At 38.9% G+C, this 22,713-nt stretch overlaps 2 protein-coding genes across 2 annotated transcripts; both read right to left on the bottom strand.

Moving 5' to 3' along the window:
• Positions 1-1,399: 1,399 nt before the first annotated feature.
• Positions 1,400-4,033, bottom strand: LOC149836537 (uncharacterized). Its single transcript, XM_090006940.1, has 2 exons — positions 3,872-4,033; positions 1,400-1,993 (listed from the first exon to the last, which is right to left on the bottom strand). The coding sequence occupies exons 1-2, from the start codon at positions 4,031-4,033 to the stop codon at positions 1,400-1,402; spliced, it is 756 nt and encodes a 251-aa protein (XP_089863066.1).
• A 3,244-nt stretch (positions 4,034-7,277) lies between these two features.
• Positions 7,278-18,914, bottom strand: LOC149836538 (auxin response factor 15-like). The gene is made up of 12 exons (XM_090007032.1): positions 18,530-18,914; positions 18,254-18,310; positions 17,943-18,113; positions 17,766-17,850; positions 17,453-17,543; positions 17,168-17,332; positions 10,167-10,286; positions 10,008-10,083; positions 9,095-9,257; positions 8,043-9,004; positions 7,759-7,958; positions 7,278-7,670 (listed from the first exon to the last, which is right to left on the bottom strand). Exons 1-12 carry the CDS (start codon positions 18,833-18,835, stop codon positions 7,493-7,495), a joined length of 2,574 nt encoding a protein of 857 aa, XP_089863158.1. The 5' UTR covers positions 18,836-18,914; the 3' UTR covers positions 7,278-7,492.
• Positions 18,915-22,713: the final 3,799 nt, after the last annotated feature.

Consider the following 22,713-nt stretch of genomic DNA (forward strand, 5'->3'; position numbering starts at 1 on the left):
TTTGATCTTACGTAGGGATGTCAACGGGTCGGATGCATAAACCAACATCCAACCCAAATCCAAATCCTATTAGTCGGATTCAGTAGCCAAATTTGGATCCCAATAACAACCAGATTCGGGTTTGGTATTGAGTTTTCCATTCTAACCCGAATCTAAATCTGACTAAGATCTGAATCTGACTAAAACCCGAATCTGATTAAGTGTAAGTAACGGGTTTTAATAAAGTTGGATTCGAATTCATTTTCCGTGGAAGAAGGTGCTGCGAGCAAAGGGGCCCTAAAGCATTGTGGATGAGAATGAGATCTTTGGAGGCGAAGAAAATAGTGATTGGGTGCTAAAATGCTAATCAGTATCCATTCATAGGATGCTTTGCACAGTCATGAGAGCAATTACCATCATATCCTATATGACATTATATTCCATCACCACCGGGCATCGCACTCGATGGAGGTGTGCATAGATCGTACTGTCACACATCTCATTGCTCTGAGGCGAGATGTGCGGCGCTGATTGAATATGACCAACCATCGGTTATAACAACTTTGATTCCGAATAGGGAGCAATTACCAACATATTGTATATGACGTTCACCACCGAACATCACACTCGATGGAGGTGAGACATTGTCCACATATGAATAAGCACCAAGTAGGAAGCTCACAATGGCGATGCACATCCGGCTAAGTGGGTCGGCTAAAGGTTCCCAAGTAAAAGGAGGCCGAGAGTTCGATACCCGCAGTGCGCGACTTTTACTACGAGGCCTAAGTCAAACAGGAAGCTATCTCCGGTTATGATGCTTCTTTTACACTATGAATACCGATTCAGTTCCACAGTCAACATGATACATGATTCTTCTCGGCTAGTAATGGTACATTCAAACCATAGTTACCAGAAGCGCCACTATAAGGGGAAGTTTCCTAAACGGAAGCACTATGCTTCCCCCAAAAGGGAGAAGTGTAGGGGAAATTCGCTTTCCATTTATAGGAAGTAACATGCTTCTCATTTATGACTTGCCACTCGCTTCCCCCTCGCTTCTCCCTTGTTTCTTTTGTTTTTCATGCTAATATTTATTTTTTTCACTTTTGGCCGTCACATCCCACTTGTTTCCTTCACGTTTCCTTTTGTGCTTCTCACACGCATCCATAATCGCTTCCAAAATGAATCTCACTTTCAGCTTTACACTGCTTTTTAACACTGATCTCTTCCTTGCTTCCGCTTCAAGCATCCGTTTCGGTATCCATTTTGCTTTCTGGTAAATATGTTTCACACTAAATAAAAAAACTGAAAGCTCTTATGCCTCATCTTCCATGATTGCCATTCAAAATAAAGATATCTTGAAAGACCAAAAGTTAGGTTCTTCACTTTTAACTATAGAAATGACAAACTTTTTGACATTTTATTATAGTACTGAGGATACCAACTGGCTAGGATCCCTCTGCAGTATGTCATGGAAGTGCAGTGGGTGCTGCTGGCTCAGGTCAATACCTTTCTTAAGAGAGCGAAATTCTAGTAGTGGAGTTGAATTACTGTCCAAGACGTACAGCATGGTCACCATGCAAATTGAGCACACAAACATGGGAATTGGACCAAAGATCCAAAAGAGCAATATGGTGGCAAAATAGAGAGCTCTGAGGCCTAGAGACCAGAAATTGCTCCCTCTGATCACGGCTCGCTGCACGTATCCGACTGGTATTTCGCAATTTGGAGTGCTGATGAGGAAGTTGGCGTGGACAAAGTGTCGCGCGGACTGAATGAAGAAGGTGAAAGCCAGGAGAAAGAAGGCAAGGAGAGTCACATACTTGACACTTGCAGTGGATGGAGATGCATCTCCATAGTTGACATTGCCTGTGAATATCTTTGAAGAAGGGGAACTGCTTCCTATCCAAGTGCCTATGAGGGAGCTAAGTGCAATACATAGGGATGCTAAGTATGTTGCTGCTGATAGGTTGCTTGAGATCACATCCAAAGCAGTGCTGCTTGCACCTGAGGCCCTCTGCAACCAACACCATGAGAGGAAGAAATATCTTCTTAGGTAACAAGAAGTTAGAGGCTATGTCACGAATATCGTCGATATTATGAAAATATACATCACGATTTCAACGTTGATATCTTGAGAGGCTGGTATAATACCCCCCAAAAAAAATTGATATTTTCAAGAACATGGCCTATTCGAAAATATCTTGTTTTTATCATGACACTAACATGATAAAAAGAATCATCTGTAATACTTTTATTTTTTGTTTCTTATTTCTATTTGTACGTATTCCCAAGATTTATCCATGAAAAACGGATCAGCAGTGTGCACACATCCTAAACTCTTTGCTGGAGTGGGGCATAGGGAACCACAGTTTGGTTAGACTTATCCCTTATGCCATCCTCATCATCATACCCCATACATGACCTCATTGACACAAGTTATTTTGATCAAATGTGACGAGATAGATGGATTCAGCCTGGTCAATTTGATAGGAATCAAATTGTTTTTTTTAATCAACAAATTTTAGTATGTTTATGGTTATAGATTTTTTGATTACCACAAATCTTGTTTAAAGTCTAATTTTAGCCATTCAAATGTTGACTCAATAAATAAACCATGTAGACCATATCTATGAAGCCAGATTTGATAAAAAAACAACTTGCATCAATGAGATCCCAATATGGGTGACATAGGAGATGACTAGAACTGAATGGAAGGGGACCATGCCCATGTATATATAAGCTGCTCTAACTAGGATAAGAAGCGGACATGAACTTGGTTGGTTGAAACCGTGATCCGTATCCAAAGATAAAATTTGGCTAGATGTTGGGCCAGTTTTAGACGTGGAGAGAGAGAGAGAGAGAGAGAGAGAGAGAGAGAGAGAGAGAGAGAGAGAGAGAGACCAAAACAACATTTTCCAGAATGGATCTTAGTAAGGCTAGACTCCAAGTCGGACCAGGTCAGACAGGCCCGTTGTTGCTTGATGGGCCAGGAAGAAGGCTTAACCAGCCAACAGCAACCCAACTATGATAGGGCATGGTCCCCATCGAAAATCTGGTGCAGCTCGCGATGGGCCCCCATCGAAAATCTTTTTGGACTTGGAACCCAGAGCCTGATGTCCATCTGTAAGCCGTGAGTACGGATCCCATCATTTGAGATAGGATGGGTTCCATCCTACATTCAACCCTAGCCGCCCAATCAAGGGCTAGGCTTGGTCCACATTTTAACCTGGATGTGGACGGCTAGGATCGAAATGTCAAAGGATGAGATCCTTTTTGGTAGGGAATCCGGGGTCTAGTACTGGTTACTGGAATGGGATCTGAAGTCCAGATAAAATCCAATTCGTCCCGGTTGACAGCCTTCGAAGGTAAGAATGAGACGATTGGTTGAGAAGCTTAACGTTTTTATCAATTGGGTATGACAGAAATCAACGATGTGAGGAGAAAAGTAGGTCACAAATTGTTTTTGCAATAGAGTAAAGGAAAGAACAAGAAGGTAGAAAGAGTACTCCAAAGTCCCAAGTCACCCAACCTGGTATCTCTTGGGCCAGGTTAACTTTTGCCAAAAAGCGCGCGCGCGCACAGACACACACACGAGAGAGAGAGAGAGAGAGAGAGAGAGAGAGAGAGAGAGAGAGAGAGAGAGAGGTTTGTTAGAAAACTTCCCACTTATGTCAAGAAAAGAATTAGATATTCAAAGACCAAAAAACAAGCAGAACAACGGAGTTAAAGAGATTAATTGAGAGAGAGAGAGAGAGAGGTTTGTTAGAAAACTTCCCACTTATGTCAAGAAAAAAAAATAGATATTCAAAGACCAAAAAAAAAGCAGAACAATGTAGTTAAAGAGATTAATTGAGAGTGAGAGAGAGAGAGTTTTGAGAACTTTTGTGGTTACCTGCATCATCCTCTCCACCCAGGCCATCTTGTTGTGATTCTCGTACCCTATGACAGTGGTTTCAGGGCGCCTCAACACCCTGTAGAGGAGGAATAGATGGTATCCAAACATCAAAGCCAGGCTCGACGGCACCAATATCACATCCAACAACGCCCTCTCCATCACCACCTTCCTTCCAAACCCCCCACCTTCACTCCACGTAGCTTGCCTTCCTATACATAACATGGATCCTGACTCACAGTTTAATTAAGAGAAGAGGGTCGTGGGAAATTAATGGGAGGTGTTTGAACTCTCACATTATATACGAAAACAAGCAATCAATCAATAATGTGTAATGACACGTCGTGGGGCTCTGACCTTCTGTTCTACGGTTGAAAAGGAGGCGTTGGATTTATATAATAAACATAAATCATGGAATATGCTATGGTAGAGGAGAGGTATCAAATTAGATGGCCCCAACCCAAGAAATGAGGATTGCTTTTCTTTATATATATATATATATATATATATATATATATATATATATATATATAGTTAGGTTTTGTGGCGTAAGAAGGCAAATGGGAAAAAACAAAGCTTGCAAAGCAATAGGTGGCCAACACGCTACGCGAGAAATCATGGTCAATTGGTTATTGCTTGCATCTTGAAAAAAATCATGGTTATAAACCAGGTGTTGGTGGTAATATGTGATCATGTCCTGATCATGTTGATTAAATATTTAATTACCACGGAGTTTATTAGTCGATTATATTTGCATGTTACTATTGCCACTAAAGTTGTTCATAGGGAGAATCAGGTGCAATGTGATTGCACACTTTTAGTATACTGCTGCACCTGATCAACCACCATCTTCACTCCACGTAGCTTGCCTTCCTATACATAACATGAATCCTGACTCACAGTTTAATTAAGAGAAGAGGGTCGTGGGAAATTAATGGGAGGTGTTTGAACTCTCACATTATATACGAAAACAAGCAATCAATCAATAATGTGTAATGACACGTCGTGGGGCTCTGACCTTCTGTTCTACGGTTGAAAAGGAGGTGTTGGATTTATATAATAAACATAAATCATGGAATATGCTATGGTAGAGGAGACCCAAGGAATGAGGATTGCTTTTCTTATATATATATATATATATATATATATATATATATATATATATATATATATATATATATATATATATATATAGTTAGTTAGTTAGTTAGTTAGTTAGTTAGGTTTTGTGGCGTGAGAAGGCAAATGGGAAAAAACAAAGCTTGCAAAGCAATAGGTGGCCAACACTCTACGGGAGAAATCATGGCCAATTGGTTATTGCTTGCATCTTGAAAAAATTCATGGTTAGAAACCAGGTGTTGGTGGTAATATGTGATCATGTCCTGGTCATGTTGATTAAATATTTAATTACCACATAGTTTATTAGTCGGTTATATTTGCATGTTACTATTGCCACTAAAGTTGTTCTTAGGGAGAATCAGGTGCAATGTGAAGGAACACTTTTAGTATACTGCTGCACCTGATCAACCACCATCTTCGGCTTAGCAGCAGATGGTGGGTGATCAGGTGCAGCAGCACACGAAAAGTGTAGTCACATTGCACATGATCTCAATTCAGTTATTCCTATGTTGTTTTCATTCAGGCTGCAATTTGGAGGGTAGAGTACACGTAACCCGTGCAAGTACCTTAATGAGTGAGGTTGGGTAATGGAAAAGATGTGATGTAAATAGGGCTGAACATAATTTGTTTCAAATTCACAAATTTTGCAGTTGAAGAAGTCACGGAGGGGCTCCCCTTATCAGATGGGGGCAAATAGGTAAAGGGAAGGGATGTCATGAGTTCAAAAACTCAGGCAGTGGGGGTAGTTGTAGGAACAAACACTTTTATTATCAACCAAGTACAGAACCAGACCGCTTGTCTGTTAGGAGCAGCTAGTGCACGTCCCCTTGTGTTGGAATGTTGTAAGTTCGAATCCCAATGGTATCGTTGAATAACTAGTAAGGGTATGCCTAACCCCAGTTTGCCTATAAAAAAAAATACAGAACCAGACTTATTCCAGATATCCTTCTCCTGTTCATCACTGTTGTACTTGGGGTTTATTTTGCATTGTGTAACTCAAGCAAGTTGGCAGCTGTTGTACTTCAGCCTGGATAATTGATCATATCTGTCTCCCTTAGATAGTGTTTGAATGGTGGGATGCACTCGCTCGTGCATCACGACCACAACGGGCCCCCATGTCCCACGTCAAATGCGGGACATGGTCATCCCTGTTAAAGCGGGACAAAATGGTCCAAGACATTAACGTCTCCTGAACCATTGCATTTAGGGTGTTAAACGCACCCTTAAGAGGTATTTGAAACATGAGATAAAACCGCCCAGAGACACTCCAGTCCCCGCAGCGGGGTTGTCCTGTGTCTGTGACTGCCCCAGGGACAAAATGGCCTCACCCTGATGGGGTTGTTTTATCCCAAAAAGTGGGGATGACAGTGTCAAGAACCTTTTACCCGGGGTAAATGACACTGTCAGCATCCCAGCCAAAACGAAGACGCAGGGACACCCATGCCCCACTTTGGCCAGGGCGCCCACGTCCAGCGTTTGATGTGGAATGTGGGGCCCACGGTAAGCAGGATGAAGTTGTCCCAATAAACGAGTCACGCCATTCAGACAGCCCCTTGGGGCCTGTTTGTGTGCCGCGGAAATGCATGGGGGGGGGGGGGGCATGCATTCCCACAAGACCCATGCATTCCCACAAGACCTACCACACGAACGCGATTACACAAACATACCCTTATTCGTTGATTCATATGCAGACAATAGACAGCACCCTGCATGGATGCCCATTGCTTCTGTCAACTTATCCTTGCATAATAGTTAAACCAAGGTAGCACAGCTTTTCCTGACAATCTCAGTTGATAAAATCCATTTATAGAATCATATTGATACATAAAAAATCCAAAAGTTTTTAAACCCTTCTATTAAGCCAATCTTGGAAGTTGTCTATAAGCAAGCTCATTCATGAAACTTAAACAACTAGACTAGGCTCTTGGTAATGACCAGTTATGCATGCTTCTGGCATGTCAATGGCAATGAGTTCAGTTGTAGGTCAGAAACCACGCAACCAGGAGCTTATGAAGTCTAGGATTGAGCTATTCTTGATGCCTTAAATAGAAGGCCAATACAGATTTGGAAATTGCAGCAAATGATCAAATGCTTTCATTCAGTATAAACCAACTTTATAGCAGAGTTGTGGACAAAAAACCTTTGGAAAAGCCAATTGGTAACAAAGCAGTTTAAAAGGCATTCAAGTCTTGCCCAAACACAGCTTGAAATATTGGTTTGAGCAGAGTAGCAAAGAACCAAATTAGCCCAAGAATACATCCTGTCATTAGTCATCACTGAGGCAGAATGAAGGCTCAGCAAGAATGTTCTTTGCTATGAAATGAAGATAACACTACTACTCATTGAGCTGCTATAGCAAGACAGTATATATACTATTTTCCCAGCGTATCTCATTCTTTCCCAGATATGTGGGCTAGTGTATAACAGAAGATATCCAACAGAATAGACGCTACAACCTTTTCAAAATGGAAAAATGAAGCGGACAGAAACCTGGATGGTTGGTTAAGTCATCGTTACTGTCAAAGAAGAATCCATGTGATCTGAAGATGATTTGGATACGTCAATGGTTGCAGGGGCATCCGAGCAACTATTAGCCTCATAGCTTTTCATTCGAGGAGACATCATTAACACCTCCTCATGAGTGAATATCTGAATTTTGGAAACAATGTCACAGAACTCCCTGAAAAAGTATTGTGACAAATAAGATGCAAATTATAACATATGATGAGTATCCCATCAAACAGCAAGAGATTGGCAAAGCAACTTACTGCCATGGATCATCGCCCACAAGCATCATATCATTCTCGCTATCAGTATAGACTACTTGCCACCCTTTCTTAGGGTCATGCAACAGCCCTTCCATATCAAAGAGTTGCTCTAACTCTGAGATCAGATCATCATATCCATTGAGTTTTGAAAGATCAACGGCCCTCCCCACCAAGCTCCCTTGCTTGTGGACCTGCAACAACTTAGAATTGATAGCTGTCAGCTAGGACAGGGAGCATAAACCAGAACCAAATAGGTGAAATATCAAAAGTAAAAGAATTCTTACTTTAGTACAACTGCGACCGGATGATTTCAAAGAACACTGAATGTTAAGATGTACATGATTTTCACTTCTTTTTGAACCAGTTGTCAGGGGAAAATGCTGATGAGGCATCTTCCTTCCATGTAAGGCATCTACCGATGCAAGTACTGGATCTTGCACATTCGATTTAGATTCATCCATCTTTAAGGAAAAGCCAAAGAGCCTACAACTGCCTTTACCATGATTTTCAACAATTTGGCATTCATTACTTTCTTTTTCATAAGCAAGACAAGCAACATGTTCATCCTCATGCTGGTTGAGCAATCTCAAGGAATCCAATGGGCACATGCTTCCAAGTGCCTCTTGAGAACAATCCAAGCCATACACAGGAGAACCATGTCTCCTGTTTGATATTTCAGAATAATCAAACCAACCACCATAGTTGCCCTGTTCCACGCTTTTCTGTATGGTGTCAACCCCACATGTTGCATAAGGATACAAAGCCTGATTACTTGCTTGTTGGAACATGAAAACAGATGATGGTGAAGAAACCTTTGTTGATGTCCTCTGCTGCAACTGAGAAGTATATTCCTGCTTCTGCCAGGACTGTCTGTTTCCAGCATTTTGTATCTGAAGCCCTTCTGCAACTCCAAACCCTAACTTTTTTAATGGTAGGGCATCAACTTGAACAGGTGGTTTTGACTGAAAATTTTCTTGACCTTGCAAGACCTTTAGGAATCTATTAGACTCTCCAAAGCCTATGCACTTCTTATGACTGCCTGAAGCTCGGGATGGAGGCTTCGTGAATCCTACAATTCCGGCTAAGATGGAAGATTTAGCCAGGGCATTATGGCTCTGGTTACCAGGTGACCAATCATTTGTTGAATGAATGTTACCACACGGTGCACCAAAGCCTGAAATTTCTTGACCTTGCAAGACCTTTTGGAATCTTGAAGATTCATTGAAGTCTGGCAACCCACTTCCATCTGCAGGAAAAGAAGAGAGACAAATCTCCTTATCAAAATACAAATAAGGCACCTCCAGAACTATGCCGCTTCCGAAAATGAAAAACATACCAGGAAATGGGAATTCCACTCTGATGGATGGGAGACTTATCTTCGGTCTCTTTGACCCAGCTGTTAATGGCAAGCTGAAACCTGAAACTGAACTGGATGGCTCAATCTCCCATGGTGAAACTCTATCATGAAGATCAATTCCTGCATCGTCATCCCATTTGACCTGTAAAAATGTGATCAAAGACAAATACTTTGAATCAACATTTTAGAATCATGTGCATAATGCAATTACACTCATGAAATCAAACTAAAGTATGATTACAGCATATGTGATGGCAACAAATGACTTGATAACCAGATAGAACTGAGAGAAACAAAGAATCAAGTCAAATCAAAAGCTTATACTTCCATGTCATTTGCTCTTTCCAGTTATCAAGCAGCAGTCATTGTGTTCATTGGCACAATAACTGAGCTTATTGAAGAAAATCATGTCTATAACAATCAAGTTCACCACACAGCCGCGTATAGAGGTTTATGTAGTAAATAACTTAAATGTCAAATAAGAGAATAAAGTAGCACTAGGTATCAGTCTATCCAAATGCTCAAATTCACTAATACATCATCCAAAACAAAGAAAATAAATATAAAAGCATGACTAGCAGCTGTGTGCACGGGCACGTTGCATGTGCAAGAATTAAGTTATTAATGAACTCCACAAATTTCAGTTCAGCATCTTAATTTGAGTGCTAAAAAAATATGCTATTTCATAAACAGATCAATTATCAAAATATAAGATATGAAGTACAGATTCTATGATCTTTGGTCACTGCCCAAAAGTACCTCATGCTGTAAACAAATGACGGAAAACAATCAATAATTGAATACTCCCACAAGTTAACCATATCAACCACATCAAGAATGAATTTCACAAACTGAACACATTGAATATGATATTAGAGTCAGCAGCATGTACCACCAAACATCTCCATTTTGAGCCAGGCCATCTAATTGGATCAATATCACCAGTACCAGTTATCTGCCCAGCGTATCTGCAATTATCCATGCTTTCATCAGTCTATACGGATAGCGATGATATCTACTGAGCTTCAGCAAGTAGAAACAGATAACAAACCTCCTCTCGACTGCATCTTCAGTTTCAACTCTCATTTTGAGCCTCATCCCAATGGACAATGGACGGTTACAGATCTTAAAATACTTCCAGTAAGGTATGATAAATTCAGCTGGGCTGGCCCTAAATTTTTAGAGGTTAGGAAAGAACAAAGAAAAAAAAATGTCAGAACTCCCACAAGTACCAAGTAACAGCTGAATATCAGAAAACCTAATTATGATAAGCAACAATAGCCCTCCATTCAAAACTTAAAATGATCAGAAACATCTGATCTATAAGTATTCTAGCACTGAGGATGCAGCATGAAGATTATCTTTATGTTCAAATTATTGGTGTATTTCAAGATGTTCAAGGGAGCTGCAATCATTCATATCCCATCATTTAACTATTTTGTAAAAGATATTTTTCAACCAGAAGATATAGGTTCCAAAAGAAGAGACAATCAATTAGCAAAAATTACCAAATAACAAGGACCAAAGATACCTTTTGAAAAAAAAGGCAGAACTAACATTGTCTGAATATGTAAATTTGAGAAAAAAAGGAAAGGTGAGGTATGACAATGTCTTGCATACTTGAAGATCCAGTGAAGCAAAGTGACACAAAAAAACTATAAATGAATGACAATTACAAGAACGATCACCAAATACATGAAGGAGCAGGCTAAGATATTCACATAGAACATAGGCACTGATGAACTGAATCCATCTTAATACCGTAAATGTATATAGGGGTGTTTTAGTCATTTGTACATATAAGGGTATTGTGGTCATTGTACACATTGTATATTTTTTCTTTTTCTTATTTTTATTCTTTGTTTTATTTTGTATTTTTGTAAATCATAGAATAGGATTGAGCTTAGTGGCCTTTTGACCATAGAGTCGACTCCCTCTTGGTTCTCATGTGTATATAAAGGGGTTCAAACCCCATATCCTTTAAGGCTTTTAGCTAAAAGCTTTTGGTGAATATAAATCATATTTTTATATTTGTTGTGCACCCTTAAGTGGGTGATTTGTGTGGATTCGTGATTGTGTAATCGACCCATCAGTGGTCACTGTGATTGTGTGTGTCCATAAGAGACATCTTTGTATTTCATTACATGGTATCAGAGCCTTGATGCTCTTTTGATAAGGTGATCAAAAGACTCGTGGGAGATCGAGAAGATCGGATAGAGCCTTGAAAAGCATGCATATAGCCTCACTTGTAAGTTGATGCTCCTGTGGCTGATTTTTAAAGAGTAGAAAAGTTCATCATATCAAATTTGTGGAGCATTGCCAAACCAAGTACCTTCTACTCTTTTTGTTTTTCTTCTCTCTCAAATGACTGACAAAGAAGTGGCGACGATGGTCCCTATTAAACCAAGTACCTTCTACTCTTTTTGTTTTTCTTCTCTCTCAAATGACTGACAAAGAAGTGGCGACGATGGTCCCTATTAAGTTTGATGGTAATAACTACAACCTATGGGTCATCACCATCAAAAGAATCCTAATCGGAAAAGGCTTGTGTGAATATGTCGATAGTTTCTCAATGGAACCACAACCTATTCTCACAAAGACTCTTAGCGAAAATGTTGGGTCTACTAAGGAAGAGGTCCTTAAAGGAGAAGATAGAGAAACTGCTCTCTTAAATTATAAAAAATCCATGAAAGAATGGGAGATTGGACATGCAAAGGTCCTCTTCGTATTTATGAGAAGCTTGTGTAAGGACACATGTGAGACCATATTAGAATTTGAAAGAGCTGATGAAGCTTGACTCTTTATTAAACAAACCTATACTTAAAGTGATCACGCATATAGATGGGAGTTGCAATACAAAATTCATACTTGCAAGCAAGAAGAAAAAAATATAAGAGAGTACTACGGGACGCTCAAAAAGTTGTGGGATCAAATGGCAAAAATGGAACCTATTTGGGAAACCCCCAAAAGATGCCCAACAAAGGAAGAAACAAATTCTGAATGAATAATTTTTTCAATTCATGAGGGGTCTACGACTCAAATTTGAACAAATGATGAGCAACATCCTCTATAGAAAGCAATAAGAACTTTCACCTATTCATGAAATTTGGGCTCAAGTTTGCATAGAAGAAATGAGGTTAAAATCTCAAACCAAATCAAAGGAGTCCATGGATAATGTTCTAGCCGTTTCAAGACCGGGTGCTAATTCCCATACATATAAGCCTCTACTCAAATTCGTTACAAATCTGTTCAAAACGTATCAATATTTTGTTCTGATTCAGGGAGAGAATACATGTCAAACGATTTCAAAAGTTACTTAGAATCCAATGGAATCTTATACCAAAGGTCTTGTGCACACACACCTCAACAAAATGGATTAGCTGAACGAAAACATAGGCATATAGTAGAAACTACAAGGACGTTGCTCATTACCAAAGGTGTTCCAAAACATTTTTGGGTTGAGGCAGCTCTTACTGAAGTGAACTTATAAATAAGCTTCCATCATCAAAACTTCAAAATGTAACTCCGTATGAAAAACTTTTTGAAATTTCAGTTGATTATTTTAGACTAAGAACCTTTGGATGTAAGTGTTTTGTGTTGACAAACAAAAATGACAAGTTATCTTCAAGAGCCATCCCCTGTGTATTTCTTGAGTGAGAGTTAAAAGGGATTTTGATGCTATGATCTTGAACATGATAAATTATATATTTTAAGAAATGTTATGTTTTTAGAAAAGAAAAGTTTTTTTTGATAAAAATGTGCCTAAGAGAAGATGAATATATATATTCTTAGAATTGGTTCCAAAGAATGATAGAAATTTGATATCAAAAGGGAATCAAATTGATGATGATCAAATACATACTCAGTGTGGTGGACATCATGGTCATTCTCAAATTATTTAATATAAACGAAGACACAAAAGCTATCATCCTAATGCGTTAAAAAAATACTCCAACTTAAAAGCCCAAGAAACTAGAAATATTAGTCACTCCGAAAGACAACAAAAAGAACATGATAGATTCATAACCATATGAATCCTTTACCCCTCAATACAGAGTCTGTCTAGCAAAAATGTTCTCTTACTTGATAATTGACTATCTTACCACCTGGGAAGAAATTAATAGAATGTAGATGGTTCTTCAAGGTTAAAACTAAAAGTAATGAAACATTGAAAATACATAAAGCCAGACTAGTAACCAAGGGATACCCACGAGAATATGAGATAGATTATGATGAGACCTTTGTCCTTACCACGAAAATGACTAATGTTAGAACACTTATAGTTTTAGCTGCTGTTAGGAAATGGCCCATTTATCAAATGGATGTCCAAAATGCCTTCCTTAATAGAGAATTAAAAGAAAAAATATATATGGATCCACCACCTAGATCTGATATTACAAAAGGAAAGGTTTTTCATCTTAAAAAGGCCTTGTATGGTATCAAACAAGCACCTAAGGCCTTGTATGATCGTTTTAGTTCTGTTATGACTAGTCTTTGATATTTTTCATGTTATACTGACACCGCTTATTTGTTAAAAAATTTGTTGCAGGTATTGTAATTTTGCTTTTTTTATGTTGATGACATGAACATAAAAGGAGGAGATAAACAGGGAGCAAATCATATTAAACATGTACTTAAACAAAATTTTGAAATGACTGATTTAAGCTTTCTCAAACTTTTTCTCGGGAATGAAGTTGCTTATTCTACTGGAGGATATTTATTATCTCAATCTAAATTTGCTATTGAGTTTATTGACAGGTCTGGATTGACTGACGAAAAGAGAGTAGATACACCAGAAGTTATCAACTCAAAGATGAAGATTGATGATGGAACTCCATTAGATGATCCCACACCACATCGACAGATGATCGGTGCCTTGACATACTTAGACCGTCACCAGACCAAACATCACTCATGCAATTCACAATTCTAGTCATTTTCAGCACTCTCCTACCTCAGTTCATAAGTGTTGTTATGCGTATTATTAGGTATTTAAGAAATTTTATTAACACATTACTATTATTGTCTTCCTCCTCCCCTCTTGAATTAGTTGCTTACTCTAACTCTGATTGGGGAGGAGATCCCAATGATACATGCTCAACCACGGGCTTCTGTGTTTTTGTAGGACTCACTGGTGTCTTGAAAATGCAAAAAGCAACAAAAGGTTTCTTTGTTATCCACAAAAGAAGAATATCGGGCTATGGCCACAACATCAGAAATTGTTTGGTTGAGAAGCTTGCTGGCAGACATGGGAATACCATTAACCACACCATCCATGTTATGCTGACAACAAAAGTGCCATACACATTGCTGCAAATGATACATTTCATGAAGGCACTAAGCACATCGAGGTGGACTGCCATTATGTCAGAGAAGAATTTTTTAATAAGACAATTTTGTTGCCGCATGTCATGTCTGAATATCAGCTTGCAGACTTCTTCACTAAAGCCCTTCATTCGTCTAGATTTTATTTCTTTTTAGGCAAACTTTCGGTGATCACACCGTAGGTTTGATGGAGGGTGTTAATGTATATAGGGGTATTTTAGTTATTTGTACATATAAGGGTATTGTGGTCATTGTACATATTGTACATGTTTTCTTTTTCTTATTTTTATTCTTCCTTTTATTTTGTATTTTTGTAAATCCTAGAATAAGTTTGGGCTCAGTAGTCTTTTGACCATACATCCATTGGGATCTCTCCAACGACTCCCTCTTGGTTCCCATGTGTATATAAAGGGGTTCAAACCCCATATCTTGTAAGGCTTTTAGCTAAAAGGTTCTGGTGAATATAAATCATATTTTTATGTTTGTTGTGTGCCCTTAAGTGGGTGATTTGTGTGGATACGTGATTGTGTAATCGACTCATTAGTGGTCATTGTGATTGTGTGTCCATAAGAGACATCTTTGTATTTCATTACAAATAGTTTCTCAACATTTTAACAAAAGAACCAGATGACAATATTTGTTACATATTCATTTTATCAATTATTTATTTATTAGTCTTTATCATGAAATCATGCCAAAAATCATGATTTCTTAATTTTTGTTGTCATTTCTTCTAGAGTTTCCATTATCTTTGGCATTAATTCTGTTTTTGAATGCCTACAGATATTTTCCCAATATTTTTCATTGAACACCACCAAGACATTCCCTTGCCAAGAACATTGCAAGAATGGGAAACATTGAAGCCGACATGTTTGAATGGGAGGTGAAAATGTGAATACCTTAATAATAAGTCATCCAAGTGGAAGCAAAAAACAGAAAATAAAAATAAATGCTATGATTGATTCTGTTCTTGACAACCTATCTTGCAACAAATAGCTGCCAGTGCCTTGAGTTTTTTTTTTCTTTTTGGGCCTGTGAATCCATATGGAAAGGGTCATGATTTCTGCTAAGATGGGAAGCCAGTTGAAACCAGAGTTACCGGAAGCGCCTAGCTAAAAGGGGAAGCGCGCTTCCCCGAAGCGCGAAACGTCGCGCTTCCGAAGCGTGGGGGGAAGCGTCCCCCTTTTTTGGGAAGCGCGTTTCCCTTTAATGGGGGACGCGTTTCCCTTTAATGGGGGACGCGCTTCCCTTTAATGGGAAGCGCGCTTCCCATCACGCTTCCCCCACGCTTCCCCCTCGCTTCCCCCTCGCTTCCCCCACGCTTCCCCCTCGCTTCCCCTGTTTTTTTCAATTTTTTTTATTTTTTATTTTTTATTTTTATTTTTTTCGCTTCCCCCTCGCTTCCGAGACGCTTCCTAGGTCGCTTCCGAGACGCTTCCTAGGTCGCTTCCGAGACACTTCCCGAATCGCTCCTAAGTGGTCCCACACTTCCCCGCTTCCTAAAATTTTGAAAGTGCCTCGCTTCCCGCTCCCGCTTCCCGTATCGCTTCCCGCTCCCGCTTCCTCAACTGGCAACCATGGTTGAAACACATAAATTTGGCATAGGGTGAAAGGTGATCCTGTAATCTAGCATTTCAGCATAGAATCTGCACCTATAGAAAGCTTACCAAGAGAAGGGACTTCAAATAATGCCAATATAGAACGCATTGACTCTGCATTAAAACCTATTGGTAGCATTATCTGGTGGAAAAGGATTTCCAGGAGAATAACCAACGATGTACAGAAACAGGACAAAAACAATTAATGGGAGATAGGTGAAAGGTGGCTGATTTGTTCAAGTGTCACTGGAAAAGGTCAGAGTGAAATCTTCCAATCAATTGAGATGTCATTGGAAGATCATACAAGGACAAGCCACCCATACTGACTTTCCAGCACTGTTAAAATGCAGAACCACATGAAGTTTGTTTTATGCATTGTACTGAAGAAACTGCAAAAAACAGAATCATGAAAGCAGAAAAGCATACACCTTTATGAGTCATGTTGCTGCCTATTGTTACTTCAATAAGGGATAAACAAATCCACAACCATGAATGAAGCCTCTAACCATGGATTCATCCAATTTATTAAGTTGATAGCTATCAGCACAATATGAAGAACATTTTCCAAGGCAAATAAAGAGGAGAAATAGCAAAGTTATATTTGTTCTGTATCCTTGTACTCAATTTACAACCTTTTAACAAGGCATAAAGCCTTTTTTTAAGACTACAAAAATGAGAAAAAACGTGTTATAAGATCTTCACTGGGTTTCAACTTTTAACAATGCCAACCAACACACATTTTCTGTTATGTGGGAAGCTCTTGTTTAAATAAGAAAGATAGAAATCAAATTTAGCTTCATGAGCATGCTTTATAAACATTTTGTGATAGTCCTAAATGCGTTTAGACATTTACTTAGTTCATTCAAACACCAAACAACATCCACAATTTTACAGCGATACACATGATATCAATATATATCAAACCGACCATCATCATCACATCCAAAGTACTTGATGATAAGTCACATGGCTATATATTTTCAGTACCTTGGAAAGATATTAGGATGCCACCATGGGTCTGTCGTCCAGCTTGACTAAAAAAGAATGCTAACACATGAAATCCCTGTTCTATTCTACTACATCCACCTCCACCTAAAAGGAAAAACAGCCATGTAACATTCAGATATACCTTGGACTGTAGTAGACATGAAATACGCTCTTGGTGGACAATGCATTAGCAACCATGGAAAGCATGTTCACATTTGAAAGCTGGCCGAGAACAGCAGAGTAAGGAACACAATATCGTGGTCTGTCTGCTCTTCGAATTCCTAGGAGCAATTCTCCATTTTCACCCCTGTGGAAACAACATTTGAAAAAAGATGTTCAACAATGAATACATGGATGCAAGGAGAGAAATCATCATATGTCAAATGATAAAATTTAGAAGCAACAATCATAATCATGAATACCATACCTAAGAAACAACACAGCATCACCAGACATCAACTTCTTCTTATTGACAAAGGAACTCCATCCTGTAGTAAGCAAATGTCGCCGTGGCTGACCTACAAGAACCACATTATACCATCAACCTCTAATGACATAATCTAATTTGTGAGTGGTACTTATTTGGTAACGCCATAAAGAGAGTTTTGAGAAAAACTTAAGAATCCAATCATGTAAATCATTGAAACATCCAGCATTACAAAAAACAAACCAGAAGATACTCAATTGCACAAGAAAATAAAAGGAAAAACTTGATAAAAATTCAGTTCCAGCAGAACTACCTCGGTAGATATGACGAAACCTCCACACCATGCCATGTAAGTCTTTCGCAATAAGCTCTTGCGAAGGCCGCTGCTGACTATAGTCCTTCAAGAGACATGCACAGAGGAAAACAAGAATGAACATGAAGAACCACCAAGAATCTCAAAGAAAAGAAGAAAAGCAGAGCCTCTCATTACCAAGGGGGGGAAGCAGTCCTCAGCAGCTCGCCGTGGGACGGAGAACCCACCGTGTGTGCTCGTGTCCGACGCAGTCAATGTCTTACAGAACATATGAGGGATTGTCCTCCTTCTCAGCCCCTCCATTTCTTCATTCTCCTCTTCCCCACCATCAAAATTCTTCACAGGTGGCTACATACAATTGGAGAAGAAACCCCACTTTAGAAATTAGAAAAGAGAAATCCTAAATTATTCTTCTTTTGGAAAAGAAAAACCCACTAACATTCAGCAGAAGAAATCCTCAAATTTCAAAATTTCCAAAGAAAACCCACCTCATCTTCAGCCAAAAGCGAAACTTGGGTATACACTTCATCATTCAATTTCTCAGCCTGGAAAACACAAAACCACAAAAACAAAAGCATGAATTGATCGATTGTCAGCATAGAAACTCAGGAAAGGAAAAAAAGAAACCAACGTTGGAATACCAAGGAATAAATAAATCTCAGCCAAAAAACCCGAAAAAGGGAGAAAAACCAACATTTGAACATGAACCAATGAATCAATGCATGAACAAAATAATGGAATTAGAGAGGTAGATATCCTCTTACATGAAGGTTAACGTCCATAACTCTGCAGAAGATTTGAGGGGGGAGATCGTAAGTTCGAGCGTGGAACTGTTGTGCTTGCTGCTCCAGATGACCTTGTGGGAAATACATCACTGCAGTACCTTTCCTAGGCAGAGAGATGAGAGGGCCAGCACAAGCGTACCATAGCTCCAAGCACACGGAAGAAGAGGAAGACGAAGAGCACGAAGAAGAAGAAGAAGAGGATGTGGGAGGGCAAACCAAGCCCAGATCACCACCACCACCATCATTCTCCACACACCCCTCCACCTTGTTTAGATCGATCTCCATAACGCACCACCACCAACTTCCACCTTTCTCATGACAAGGGCATCGTTGGTTTCAACACTTCTCCCCTCCCCCTTTCCTCGCTTCCCCATCAATTCAATTTAACGCCAACCCCATCCCCATCCTCATTCCCATCTTCCTTCTCTCCTCTCAGACCTCCCCACTTGATGACAACAATTATAGCAATTTTACCAAAAAGATACGGGTCAAAAGAGACAGCCCACACATTGTGTACAAAATCTGCAGCCCCTCCCTCTCTACTTTATTTTTTAATCTTTTCTGTGAATTTCTTTTCTCGTTTGCAGAGAGAAAAGACGCAGAGACGGAAGCCTGAGCCTGCTCTTATAAATCAAATCAGAATCTCAAAGTAAGCTCTTGTGCACCTATCAGCCTGCACATACTGAATTACTACTGCTGTTGGTGCTGTCCTGCTTACCCTCCTCAGCCTACTACCCTACTACTATACATGAACCCTAGACAGTAGATACTACCACCACTAACCAGTTGTACTACTATTACTAGTTTAACAAACTATATGTATATTATAGTAGGCCTTATCTTTACTATCATTGTATACGTTGGTAATAACAACAGTGGCCATTAACCAAATCTCTCCAACTCATTCTCATTTTCATTCATAATTTCATTCATCCATTTGTTTTATTTTTGTTGGTGTTTTCTATTTTGATTATTTTATTGGTTTTTTGTTCTGTGTGTGTGTGCATTGTGCAGAGCGAGGCAGGTTGTGACTTACCAGTAACCGACAAAGACTCGCTTGCTTTTGTTAGAGGGGACCCGGACAAAACGAGTTATCATTCAATGCCTCCCTCGCCCTTTTCGGCTTTATCCTCTGATCCTTGTGGTTACGGAGGTGGTCGGTATTTTTTTTTTATTGGTTTTGCCTTGCAGGCATTTACTAAAGTGCCCCTATTTTTGGGGGTAGCTAGCGCGGGGCCCACTGACACCCATGGGGTGGAATTGCAACTCCCGGCAGGCGAGGGGGTTCTCCATTTTCTGCCATTCTGTGTTTTTCAATTTTGAGATTTCAAAAGAATCATGACTGGAGTTTTGGTGATCCCGTGAAATCCAGATTTTTTTTTTTGAGATGCCACTGTTTTTTTAGTGGTAACAAGAGTGACAAATATCCTATTTTGAAAACCCTGTGAAAAATGAGTATATGATAATATTTTAGACAAAAAATATCGTGTTTTTATTGTGATGTTTGCATTTATAGCAACATGCGATTGTTAAAATATCAGGTATTTTGTTTCATATTATTTGATTTGTTTGTTTTGGTTCATATGAAAATATATTCTTTTTAAAGTTTGTTTATTTTGTAAGATTCTGATGATAAATGCAAGAAAACAAATCAAATATCATGATATTTTCAGGTTGATAAATTAGTTGCCATTTAACTATTTAAGGGTTGGCATCAGGCCCTGTATTCCATATGAGTTGGGCCGAGCTGCAGATTGCAGACCTAGTTCAATAAGAGTGGGGCCTAGGCCGACCTGACTATTGATTGAGCTCAGCCCAACCCGATTCAACAAGAACCGGGTAGCTCGAACTGAAGTTGAGCTTGGCTTGAACACAATAATAATACTATCCAAACTTACCAATGTAAGACAGAGTTCCCATGAAAATGATTTACCATACTTGAATCAAAAAATATTCCATGGCTGGTTCAAGAGAATTGGGGCAACCATAAACTTTAAACAAGTTATGGTTATTGAGGTTTATCTGTTTCGAGTACCAAACAATGGTGGTGATTGTCAATTAATGAAATGATTGGGAGTTTATAAGAAGTAACTGTGGCTCTTTTAGTATATCCCCGGCTGAAAACATGGAAGCTTTGGTACTGTCTTTATTATGTCACACCATAGAATGATAGAAGATAAAATTATATATATATATATATATATAGGTGACGAGGATTGCCTTTACGAGGACCATTCTGGAATTTCTTTTTGTGGGGGTGCTTCTGGCCATTTCTTTATAGTTGGTCTGCAAAGATACGGTATGCACAGATTACTATTTTTTAGATATCTTTTTTTACTGCTAAGCAAAGTTGACGTGTGTTCCTTGCTTTTTTAGAATGTTTCCTTTTCATCTGCTTATATTTTAATAATAGAGTTGCAGTAGTTTTTTTTTTTTTTGAAAAGAATACTGTGGCAGTTCTAATTATGGTAATCTAGAACCACTTCTTAAATACTGTTGTCTTCTTCTCTTTAATTTCTGCTTCTTTTTTCCATTTTCTTGCATCTGATTATGTATTTATTATGGTAGACTCGAATTTTGCATTGATGGAAACAAGGGAAATTTCAAAGCTTTTACTGTCTGTAGAATCACTTTTCATTGGATTTTACTTCAGTCGAAATTCCTTAGCTCTTTCCATTTTCTTGGTTATTGATGGTTGTTAAGAGAGGTTTTAGTTTGCAAAAGTTTTAGAGAATGCTGTTTATTGTGTGACAAGTCATTTTCATTCATTTTTTATCCCCTTGATCTCCACATATTTTCTTACTATAATCTTCTTGGACTGCATTACTTTTGGGATTGAACAAACGGCCAAAAGTGTAAGGAGAATTACTATGGTGGTCCACCTGAAAGTCTAGAATTTGCAAGACTTTGACTTAGCAAAAAAGTATTTTTGTTTTTGCTAGGCCAAGGAAAAACACTCTTATCATCGACACGGTCATCCGGTTGGTAAAATCCTTGAGGGTCGGCTCTGCCTATCAGGGAGTACTAACCAACTTTGACTTTGCAAGAACAGACACCTCCCGTGAGCCTTGAACTGTGGTCCTCTCATCTCAAGTAACAAACTATTGTTGCCACTAGCTGGAAGCCGGGGCCCTTGTGAGAATGAATCAAGTTTTTTTTACTATAATTGTGCTTTAAGCTCATCATCACCGTCACCATCACCATGAAGCTTTGGCCCATTTAGTGAAGGCTTAAAGTTATCCTAGATAGAGAAAAGTCACAAAGGTTGTATATAGCTAGTAAACAAGCCAAATGAACCCAACAAGGGTTGTTTAGTCTTGGCTTGTTTGTAGCAAGCCACTGCTTAGTTCAGCTCGTGCAAGCCAAACCGAGCTTGAGCTCGTACAATCCCGACTCAAATTATTTGAGTCATAAGCTGAATCATAAAGAAATAAAAAATAAAAATATTTTTATAGGGTCAGTGTGTTGAGTAATGAAGATAACAAAAATATTTGTGTGGAAGCAATATAAGATCTAATAAAGGCACAATTAAATCACAACACAAAGAGTTTACGGAGTTCGGTCAATACGACCTACATCCATGAAGTACGGAAAGAATAATTCACTATAATAAAAGTAGAAAGTATAACGTCCAATAGCCTGCCCAAAGCTAAAGAGAATAACAACAAAAAAATCACACGAAAAGATGAATACAAAATTACCTCTCGGGTGCACAACCCGAATCAAAACGCACACCACAACCAACACTTCTCTCTGAGGATCAATGCATGGTGACGAACCTTCTTCCTTCTTCTTCTTCTCTCTACTCTTTCTTACTTTTTCTCTCTCTGCACGCTGCATATAGTCACTCTGCTCACAACACTCTGCTCTTCTCTTTCAGCACGCAACCTCTGCAACCTTATTTATAGATGGCATAGAGTCTTATATATGTGAACCTTCTAGACTTATTGCAGAAATCAAAAGGGTTTTGACCCTTCAACTTTCTGTATTAATAGGAAGTTGGTGCCTATTCCACTTTCTCACATCATTAATAAAGGGATAGAGCTCAACTTTTTCTGTATTAATATAAAGTAGTATGTGGTTATTCCACTTTTCCACACCATTAATGAGGAATAAAGCTGAACCCAACACAGTGTAAATGAAAATTCAGACCTCTTAATTGC

Source organism: Nuphar pumila, chromosome 5, assembly GCF_984573655.1.
Source record: "Nuphar pumila chromosome 5, dmNupPumi1.hap1.1, whole genome shotgun sequence".
NCBI classification, from domain to species: Eukaryota; Viridiplantae; Streptophyta; class Magnoliopsida; order Nymphaeales; family Nymphaeaceae; genus Nuphar; species Nuphar pumila.

Bases quoted from the DNA above. Each gene is read 5' to 3' on its own strand.
- LOC149836537 (XM_090006940.1), bottom strand. From the start codon at position 4,033: ATGGAGAGGGCGTTGTTGGATGTGATATTGGTGCCGTCGAGCCTGGCT. The intron at 1,994-3,871 runs GTAACCACAAAA...TGTTGGTTGCAG, and splicing joins GGGTGGAGAGGATGATGCAG to AGGGCCTCAGGTGCAAGCAG.
- LOC149836538 (XM_090007032.1), bottom strand. From the start codon at position 18,835: ATGGAGATCGATCTAAACAAGGTGGAGGGGTGTGTGGAGAATGATGGT. The intron at 18,311-18,529 runs GTAAGAGGATAT...TGTGTTTTCCAG, and splicing joins TTATGGACGTTAACCTTCAT to GCTGAGAAATTGAATGATGA. The intron at 17,333-17,452 runs GTATGGTATTCA...TTGTTTCCACAG, and splicing joins GATGCTGTGTTGTTTCTTAG to GGGTGAAAATGGAGAATTGC.